General features: G+C 39.4%; 1 protein-coding gene across 1 annotated transcript; it reads left to right on the forward strand.

Annotated features, from left to right (window-relative positions):
- Positions 1-4,453: 4,453 nt before the first annotated feature.
- LOC137255480 (spore coat assembly protein ExsA-like) lies at positions 4,454-4,930 on the forward strand. Its single transcript, XM_067792916.1, has one exon. It carries the CDS (start codon positions 4,454-4,456, stop codon positions 4,928-4,930), a length of 477 nt encoding a protein of 158 aa, XP_067649017.1.
- The last annotated feature ends 6,378 nt before the right edge of the window (positions 4,931-11,308 follow it).

Below are 11,308 nucleotides of genomic sequence, written 5' to 3' on the forward strand. Positions count from 1 at the left end.
TCTCCATGTTGGTAGAAAGAGATCGAAACAGCTCTATGACGTAGACTCTAAGTTTAAGGCGACTTTATCTCACATTAAATGGAATAAAGAAGTTCGCAACCTTAGATCGAGAGAAACACTAACGAAACACCATTTGCATGTACAGATAGTACTCATTTACGGTGGCTCTCGTGCAGGATTATATGTAGGGTCCTTCAGGCACATATACAGCTATAACTATATCTGTAAATAGACATTCAGGTTTAATTAAAAATAGAAGTGGAATACTTAAGGTTACACAGTTAATTACAGAATATTTCGTGCATTTATGTTGTTTCTACAGTTGAAGGCATAATACCTATACATCGCATATCTGGTAAAATCTCACGTTTTGTATTCGAGAGCAGTGAGCAGAAATTAGTTAAATTTGGGTATGTATTGTCCAAGAGTGTCCGTGGTGGTCGCTCTCGGGTGGTAGTTTAGGATGGTGGATAAGAGACAGGGAGGACATGAGTCGGTGTTAGAGTTGAAGACAGCAGCAGCCATGTTTTATTACTGTTTGGTCGAAGGATGATCAAAATGATAAATACAGTGGTAAACATGTGACATAACGCACATCGGGACTGAGTGGCCAATGATCCCGATGTGGAGACCCGCTCTGTCACTTACACACGTTCAGAAGTCCGACGGCGATTCTTCATCGTCGACGTAGTCGCAGATGGGGCGACGGCCTTGGCCGACACCCCGACTAGAGGCACAATCCGTCCACTTCTGTCGGTTATCTAGTCTCCATGGTTGGTCTTGCTGGCTGGTCTCGCTGGATGGTCTCGCTGGATGGTCTCACTGGATGGTCTGTCGACTGACCATATCGGCCAGGTTTTTATACAGAGTCATTACGCCACATTGTGCAATGTCACTGGCCCATGCACATGTACACACGTAAGATTAGGCGACTTAAGAAGGTGTTAATTGACATGTATTGATAGCGTTTGAGAATTAAGGGTCCTGCCCGGAGGGGGTTTTATGATAAGAGGGGATACACCGAATGTTTGCCGAATACATTACATAGACAAAGGGGATAGAATTTCGGTGCACTTTGGACTTCTATTGAAACAAATATATTGTTTGAATAAATGAAGTTTTAAGGAAACCTATTGAAATGATTTAGTCTATGACAGTATGATAATATGACTACAGGTGTTGTTCTCTAAGCTTTGAGTAAACTGGGCGCACTAGCAGGAAATGATACTCGTCTTCGGCTAAATTCAACTTACAAACTTCTTAAATCTTTGGTCAAGGCTGATGTTTAAATAACGTCCAGTTTCAATGAGAAGGTCACGACAAGAACATCTAAAACGTGAAAGAGCTGTCTGAAACTTTTTAATAGTTACCTTATACAGATAATCTTCCTGAAGTATTTGTGATTTATACATTTTGTACAGTTTTTCAGGAAATCAAAGAGCGTCATTTCACGTCTCATCAATGTCTGCCGTCAAACGGGTGATGTGAAAGCCAGACCTGGTCGTGGACAACGTCGTAAAACCACACCAAGACAAGACACGCACCTGGGGACTTTGCTCTGAGGAACAGATTTGTCACTGCTCCAGCACTGAAAACTGAGTTCTTTAGAGCCACGAGTGTGCAGATTTCCAACTCTACCGTACGCAATAGGCTCCGTGACAGAGGTCTCAAATCAAGACGTCCATTCATAGCTGCCATGACAGCTAATCAGAGGCGTCTCCGTTTACAGTGAGCTCAACAACGTCACAGGCTGGGAAGCCGTTACTGGAGAAATTTGGTGTTCAGCGATGAGTCCCGCTTTTATTTAAGGTTCTCTGACGGACGTATCCGTGTATGGCGACGTCGAGGGGTGGTAACACTGTACCAGAACACGATTCTTACGGTGGGGGCTCTGTCATAGTCTGGGGTGGAATCTCATTCGATAGGAGGACATATTTGGTCATCGTCCGTGGAAATCTGACAGATCAACGCTATGTTGATGAAATTTTGCGGCCCCATGTTGTTCCATTTATTCAAAGAGCTGGTCGAAACTTCGTCTTTCAGGACGATAATGCTCGTCCTCACAGGGCTAGAGTTGCAGTAGCCTTTCTACAACAACAAGCCGCTGCAACGTTACCATGGCCTGCCAAATCCCCAGATCTGTCCCCTATTGAACATTTGTGGGACGTTTTAGGGCGAGGAGTCCGTTGCATGGATCCCGCACCAGCCAATCTTGACGAATTAGGCTTAGCATTACAGCGAGAGTGGGGCTTGATTCCAAAGGCGACAATCCGGCGATTGGTGTCCAGCATGCCATCACGGTGTCGAGCTTGTGTGGCTGCACGAGGTGGACACACTCGCTACTAAACCTATCGAAGCAGCTTTCAAATTGTGACCAATAATGAAATTAAACATGTTGAACAAAACCAGGGGTTCCCTTAAGTTTTATACTTAGTATATTTACAAAAACCTGTCTCTAAAATATCTTCTCTGAAGGTCCAGTGCTCATTATGTGATAACGTCCCTCCATTCTTAAATGCAAGACCCTTTTCCTGTTAACTGTCAATTTCCATTCATCACAGTAAGTTTCAAGTTGATCTATTTGTCTCTGTTGCCCTTTAACTGTGGATGAAAAATGAATAATATCACCTGCAAACAGCAGTAGGAATAGGTATGTTAAATCTGGATGAAACTGGATGTCATAATTACAATTCTCATTTATTTGCCAAGAAAATTATTTGTAAATAGAAACGGACTTAAAATGCACCCTTGCCGCATTCCTAACTGACTAATAAATGTTTTAGAGATCTCATTATGGTTACGTACACACACTTTTACATTTTCATATATACTACATAACAGCTGTTTTTCATTTTGCTGCTAATACCACGAATTCTTAAAAGATTCTATAGCTTTTGTCTCTACTGATTCAAATGCCCTAGCCAGGTCAACAAAGAGCACGTAAACTTGGTTTGTAAGACAAAAATATTGTTGACCATCCTTTTCCAAATCTGCTTGCTCTTCGTTAATGTTCTCCAGGGAATCTGCCCCCAAAAGTAATCTTTTGTTAATTATGTAGGTAAATACTTTGTCAAATATACTAAGTAGGGTAATACCTCTGTGTTTCTTAGTGTTATTCAGATCTCCTTGCTTGTGTAATGGAACAAGAATACCTACAGACCACGATTCTGGAAAAGTTCCATTTTCAAGAATGACATTGAAAATACGTCCAAGATAAGGCACAATAACATCAGATGAGTGTCTAAAAATACTGGAATTATGTGGTCTAATCCTAGTGATTTGTTATTTTTAAGATGGTGATTGCTCTCTAGAATCCCCTCTCTACAAACAGGGGACTCACGTACATCATTTATATGTTTCTGGATGTGGTTGAGTATCAACTTGTGTCTCTTGAACCTGGTTATCACAGTTTAATTCTCTATCTGTGAATGAAAATACTTCCTTAAAATAATTGTACCAGTCATCCGTGTCTATATTATTCATCTTCTGATCTTTACTGAGGTTATTAAGCTGTATTAAAATGTATTTTTCTTAATCATGGATATTGTTTTGCAAGAATTGACTTTTCTTTTGGAAGTACCTTTGCCTCTTTTCTTTGAAAGTTGCAGCATATTTGTTTCTAATCTTGTGATAGTATCTGAGAGAATCTTTATCTTTACATCTTCTAAATTCATTGAGTGCCTTACATCTTTTTTTCTTTAAATGGTCCCATTCATCATCATACCATTTACACATTCTTTTAGACTTTGGTTTTCCAACAGGCTTTTCCATATTTGAGCCAGCCAACTTCAATGCATCTGTAATTATACCCAAAGTATAATTTGACAATGCTGAATCAAATGCATTATCAAGTAAATCTTGAACTGCATCAGAAAAGAGTTGATCTCTGAAATCTTGCAAATTGTCATTATTCCAGACAAAATAAAATGACTTACTGTATTTATCGTTCATATGCTTAGAAGGATGATCTAATTTAGGTGCTCTCACTGTCAGTGTTACTGGGTAGTGGGTAGTGGGTAGTGGGTAGTGGGATTCAACTCCAAAATCAACAACGTTGTGAAATAGTGGGGAGGAAGCTGTGATATAATCAATAACACTTGTACCAGTTACTAAGATAACAGTAAAATCACCAACATTTTCACCAGTACCGCATCTTCCATTCATTATATGAATATTACGAGCTGAGCATAAATCAATCAAACATTTTCAAAAGTTGTTGACAATTTTATCAAAAGAAAAACGTTTCAGATTAAAATATTCAGATATGAAATCAGATATGAAGTGATTATGGTTCTCAGTATACTCAAGTATGTCATCTTCAACAAAATTTGATTTAGTCCCAGTTCTGGCATTAAAGTCACCACCACACAATAAATGGACAGTTTCTCTTGGAAAAGAGTGATGCCATTTTTGCAATTTTAAATATTTCAGCCATAAAGGCCTTAGTGATGGAATGCCAGTTCCCGATGATAACCGTCTTAGTGATGGAATGCCAGTTCCCGATGATAACCATCTTAGTGATGGAATGCCGGTTCCCGATGATAACCGTCTTAGTGATGCAATATCAGTCCCTGGTGATAACCGTCTTAGTGATGGAATGCCAGTTCCCGATGATAACCGTCTTAGTGATGTAATACCAGTCCCTGGTGATAACCGTCTTAGTGATGGAATCCAAGTCCCTGAAGATAACCGTCTTAGTGATATAATGCCAGTCCCTGAAGATAACCGTCTTAGTGATAGAATGCCAGTTCCTGAAGATAACCGTCTTAGTGATAAAATGCCAGTCCCTGACGATAACCGTCTTAGTGATAGAATGCCAGTCCCTGAATATAACCGTCTTAGTGATGGAATGCCAGTCCCTGAAGATAACCGTCTTTTGATGGAATATCAGTTGCTGATGAGCATCGTGACCATACTAGAATATTTCTGAGGTTCAAAAACCAGCCGAAGAATAATGGAACATCTACACACACCATGCATCACGCTCAATATTCTGAAAACAATCTGTCAATAATGAATGAATGAGTGAATGAATGTCTTTATTTCCCCCAGAGTAGTATTCGAAGATCATACACACGCAGGTACATTATCTACAATACGTCACATACATCTAGCAAAATGGAACAACATTTGCAACTAAATGGAAGCATATTTCAGGCTGTTCGTTAAAAGATAACTTACAATGTAGAATTTGTAAGCAGTAGGACTGTGTTTAATAGATGTACATCAGATGTTTCCTTTGATTCCACACGAAATGACAGTATTATGTACAGTATACTCTGTCTAATTCGGACTCCCTTCGAACACAGATAAACAATTCATTTCTTTTTATTGACATACTACTTAAAGAAATCTGTCAGCAAGGATTGACAACTTGTTGTCATGGTTTGTTTGATGACCATATTTTCAGTGACAGACTCAAGATGTGCGACATTGTAAAGCAGGTGTTGTTCATTTTTCATCATCGCAAAATGTTTGATCTCTCGGAACATTTTCAAGACTTTTACGTACGTTAGGCATTTGACTGGTGGCTCACCATCATCACCTGCATCATCACAATTTGCATCGTCAGTAAAACATGACAAAATGTCATTTTCCCATTCCTTGTCATCTGGGTCTTCCGTTGGAATATCTGTGTCGCAGTCAACAGTCTTGAACTGTACAGGCTGTGTTTGCCATGTTTGCAACAATGAGTGAGTTAGTGTGTTTAGTTTTACGCCACACTCAGCAATATTCCAGCTACATGGCGGCGGTCTGTAAATAATCGAGGCTGGACCAGACAATCTAGTGACCAACAACATGAGCATCGATCTGCACAATTGGGAACCGATGATATGTGTCAACCAAGTCCGCGAGCCTGTCCATCCGATGCCATTAGTCGCTTCTTACGACAAGCATAGTCACCTTTTATGGCAATAATGGATTGCTGAAGGCCTATGCTATCCCGGAACCTTCACGGGCCTGTTTGCAACAAGCATTGCCAACGGAATGTCACCATCCTCACTGTCACTATCAGGATTAGAACCAAGATCAATGGAAAATCCACATGCACCGAGACACTTGGTGATGGTCAAACTCGTAGTTTCCTGCCATGCGGTATGAATCCATTCCACAGCATCCAACGCGGTGATTGATTTCGCAAGTTCAGTACACTCTCACAATCAACAGTACGTGACAGCAAAGATTTCATTAACAGCTTCCTATAGCGATGCTTGAAAGCAAGATAATACCTTGATCAAGCAGCCGATTTTCAGAGATATCCGAGATAGAAAGAGACCGAATTAGTCAGTTATTTTAGTTAAATCATGTCTGTCTGCGCCGAGACATAGTGCCAGCATATCACTGTCGTCAAGTAGATCTATGTTCACATGTATATCAACATCAAGTTTACCAATCAGACTGGAGAAGAAATTGTTTCTGTCGGACATCTGATGTAGGATCACATGGCTGTCATAGTCAAAGCAATGTCGATTACGGTGGTTACATTCTTTTTGATATTTTTGCTCTTGATCCGATTTTGACACAGAGTTGCAAGGGTTGTCTTAAAAGTGGATAGACATAGCTGAGATAATAAAGAACGTGCATTTGTAATCGTGTGTGTATTTTACAGTACGTGAGAGATCTGGTCTCTGTGTTAGTCTCTCTCTCCAAATGTTTTGTTCATATTCCGAGAGACGTCTGATTATAATAGATCGCCAAGCTGGCTTATTTGGAAATGAACCGCTGTAAATAGATTCCTTGATATAATGATCTAGGTGATATATCTTAGCAGTGTGTAGGTGAATACTACTGTATATTTGTTGGTATTGTCAGAGGAATGGGTAGTGATATAAGCACGTTATTGACTTGCAATCACTATTGCAGAGCCATCCTAGTTGTTGTAATCTACATTTGTCTATGTAACCATTCATTGACCATATTCCTAAGTTTGAAACAGACAAGTCTCTTGGGTGTCTTTTGCCCAAACCTTGTATGCGTTTCGAGTTCATTACCGTATATGGCTGGTATCAGTTCACATCCGTAACAACTTGTAGCTAGAATCATTCGTATAAACATGTTAACACACTTAGCTGGGTGGAGGTCATAATGAATGAATTTACACATTGTCTTGCTTTTGAACAAGAACGCCTAACTCTTTCTCTGCAGGATATATTACCGTTTATTATTATTCCGCCATACTTAATAGAGTCATAGTTATCAATAGTAGCCTCACCAAATTTGTATTTTACTTTATTATGGATCTGGGTGACTTACAGAAAACAAGTGACTTACATTTAGAGTCATTGTAGGTGAGTCTCCATTTTTTTGCTTATAGGTGAACCGACTTAAGTGTTGTCTGTAGACCGCTAGGGGTTGAGGACAGGAGTGTTGTATCTTCAGTTAATAACACACAAGGTATGTGTATTCCATAAATGGACAGACCGTTGTTTGTTTTCCTTAATTCACAGATAAGGTCGTTAATGAACATAAGAAACAACCAAGCTGACGTAACTCTACCTTGCCCAACACTCTCGTCTAGCCACTCTCACTTCATAGTGAGGTCCGTGTAAGTCGTTTTCCAGTAGGGCTTCAGGTGTGATCTACATACATTCAGCATAGGGAGCTAGCATGCATAGGACGACATCTCTCGTATACGTATGTAGATGTACTTCGTCCGCTGAGTGCCATTTGGCTTTGTCCTGATTATCGCTGGACTGTGTACTATAGACCTCGAAAAATAAAGGAACATCTCCACACACCATGTATCACGTTCAATATTCTGAAAACAACCTATCAATAATATATTAACATATACGTGGGATTGGATTTCCATTTCAGTTACTTGGAAAAGCAGCATTCCTTCAGCAGAAGCACATTGCACAATTTCCCAATCGCTATTTCGCCTCCATTTGTCGTGCAATTATTAATGTTTTTAAATTTAATGAGAATTCTTGCGTTGTAGCTTAGCAACGATTATTGGGAACCAAAAACTAAGGTTCAGCTACAGAACTGAGGTAATTCGTGTCTCCAGACTCACGGTAAGTCGTCACTGAATGTATTGAGCAATTTCATGTTTTAATGTCATTCGTCCCAACTTATTTCCACATCTACATACATAAATGAATGTGAATGCTTGCGAGGATACTAAGTGAGTCCGTTTAGTTTAGTTTTACGCTGAAAATGTATATTTATCGACATTCCAGTAATATTACTGGCAGGGGACGCCATAAATGGATTTCACATTAGTATACTGTACCATCGTGGGTATCCTTCCTGGATCTTCGGTGTGGCAAGCTAAGTGAACGCGTTATGCACTGCTTGTTTTTTTTTGTTTTTTGTTTGGCGGTTGGTTGTTCAACGTCGTGCTCAGCAACATTCCTGCTATATGTCAACGATATGTAAATAATCGTGTCTAAGCACTTCGGTTGAAAAAGATGCATATTCTACGAGTGAGTGAGTTAATAGTTATCGTCACATCGGCAATATTGCAGCCATATCGCGACGTGAACATGCAATATGGCCATTGACACATTAAAATCATCTACAAATAAAGATCATCAATGGATTCATTTTCAAACTATAGATAAGCTATTTATTTTTAGACCGAATAACGTTACGGATAATACGTTACCTTGTGATACACCTTGATCTTGAACCCACACATGCTCTGAATTATTGTCCTGTTAAAAGGTGAGACAAACGGCCTCCCAAACCAATTTCATGACAATCTTTTAAAATTCCACACTTCCAGGTCGTATCATACGCATTTTCTAAATCGAAAAATAGTTATGCAGCATGCTGCTTCTTGATGATAGCGTCAGTTAGGAACGTTTCCAATCTAACTAAATGGTCTATGGTACTTCTATTCGTTGAGAAGTCTTGGATTTGTCAGTGACAAATCGAGTATGTGCCTGTAGATTCTAGATCAAATTCATTTCGTTGAGCAGTCTTAAATTTGTCAGTGAGAAAATGAGTATGTGCCGGTAGATTCTAGAGCAGATTCATTTCATTCAGTATTTCAGGCCTAAAGACCTATTGTAGAAATACACTTTATATAAAGGCCGGACGGTACAACTTAGGAATGACCAGCGAGTCCTAACTTGACACACAGAAGGGAGCAAGCCACAAAGACATATTTTATATCATTGGAAATATCTCGAGGAGATGAACACAAAAAGTTCATGTGCCAATGTGTTCACGTGTTAATAAGCTCACAAATTGGCTCTGAAAATGCATTTCTGCAGAAATTTCTGGCAGACTTTTTTTCCTGCAGAAATTTCTGGCAGAATTTTTTTTTCACCACCAGAATTATCTTAATTTAACAAAATTAGAGAGTATAAGTAATGATACTGCTGCGTGAGTGGTAGTTTCATGTTTAGTCCAAGTAATACGCGCTTAGCGTGATCAACTGATCTGATATTTTTGTTTCGCTACCAGAATTATCTTAGTCGAATAAGATTAAACACCATCGTTATATAATTTAATATAGACTTTCTTTAAATGATGTCGTTGTCGCTGTTTAAAGCCTATTACTACCAGACAACCGAGTATTTTACAGTGTGAATTTGACCGTATTTCATTATTGCTTTTACAATTTAAAAGGCTTATGCATTATTCCCATCCGTTTCATTATAACACAGTTGTAACTTCTTAGTGGATTCACGTCGTGAAAGATTAATTTAAAAGTACTGGGGTGCATTTTCCAATCCTAATAAGCCTACGTTGTTTTTGTATGCGATATGGGTTGAAAGCGAATAGAGACGAAACCGGACATATACTATATACATACAATAACAACAATGTAAGACGTGAGCCATAATTTTAATTCATCAACATGCCCGAAAAGACCAGCGTACCAGATGAGATGATAAACAATACCTATGCGACAATGCATCAGTGTTGCATCCTCGAGATCTTTCCAATGATATAAAATATGTCTTTGTAGCTTGCTCCCTTCTGTGTGTCAAGTTACAACTCGCTGGCCATTCCTAAGTTGTCCCGCCCGGCCGTTATAGTTAAATGCACGAGGTGGTGACATTTCTTGCATTGAAAACGTGATGAGAGACGTAACAACCTGAATATTCTTAGAATTTACCAGACTGAACAATATTTGTTTCTTTCTTATCGGGGTTGATAAAAATTATATGTGCCTGTAGCAAAGAATATGATTTATGTGGGGCATCATTAGAAAAAAAGATCCCTTAGACTCTGTGAGTTTATCAACTCAGAGCAGGTTCTGACCATTCAGATCACTCATAATGACACATGGTTTAGATAAATGATCTTTCGTGACTGAGGGTCAGACTACTAAACAACAAGAAAACGCGGACCATACAACGAGCACAATGTAAACCGGATAGCAACAGATTGAATATTACTATTCGGTTTGTCAGGGCTGTGACTCTCTCCCATCAAGATAGAGGAGTGCGTGAGTTTAGTTTTACGCCGCACTAAGCAATATTATGGCTTTGGTCTGTAAATATTCGAGTCTGGACAAGACAATCCAGTGATCAACAACATGAGCATCGATCTGCGCATTTGGGAACTGATGACATGTGTCAAATGTGTCAACCAAGTCAACAAGCCTGACCACCCAATCCCGTTAGTCGCCTCTTACGACAAACATAGTCGCCTTTTATGGCAAGCATGGGTTGCTATATACCTATTCTACCCCGGGACCTTTACGGGTCTCATGATAGAGGAACCCTCAGTGGCCCTATACCCTGGAGTGATAAACAACGATATGAACTGTACTGACGTAATATAACTGTGTCTGTCTGCCTGAAATATGTTTCCTGCAGACAGAAAGTTGATGGTGTGTAGTCTTGGACCAGTGATATAAATAATTAAGATTTGTTCTGAATCCTCTACAATTCCACTGAATCAAAGCTTGAGTACTATTCATCTCTTTTGTAGGTTGGCAGGAGATCTGGCTCGTCCATTTCTTTGAGGCTATAAATGTCCGAAACGTCCATCCCTTCCAGTGATCTAAACTAGTTAAGTTTTATAGGATCCTTTGATCCTTTGGATATCCTATCAGTCTGTTTGTTGTGAGACGATTCTAATCCATTCCTTTCTTTTCCTGACTGAGATTTTGCTGAGGAGTCATTTTGTGATCCCAATCTTTGAGGTGGTGTCACAGAAGTAGTTTGTGAAAAATCAGAAATCTGTTCAACTGGGAAGGGATTCGTACTCTGGGTAAAAGAAAGAAGCGTGTGAGAAATATCTTTGTACATTTTTTTATTCACTTTCATTTCATATTTCCATACTGGGCAGGCTTTACTCGATGGTGAGAACACTTCTCAAACTATTTTACATCATTGCTACA

This window comes from Haliotis asinina, chromosome 11 (assembly GCF_037392515.1).
Source record: "Haliotis asinina isolate JCU_RB_2024 chromosome 11, JCU_Hal_asi_v2, whole genome shotgun sequence".
NCBI lineage: Eukaryota > Metazoa > Mollusca > Gastropoda > Lepetellida > Haliotidae > Haliotis > Haliotis asinina.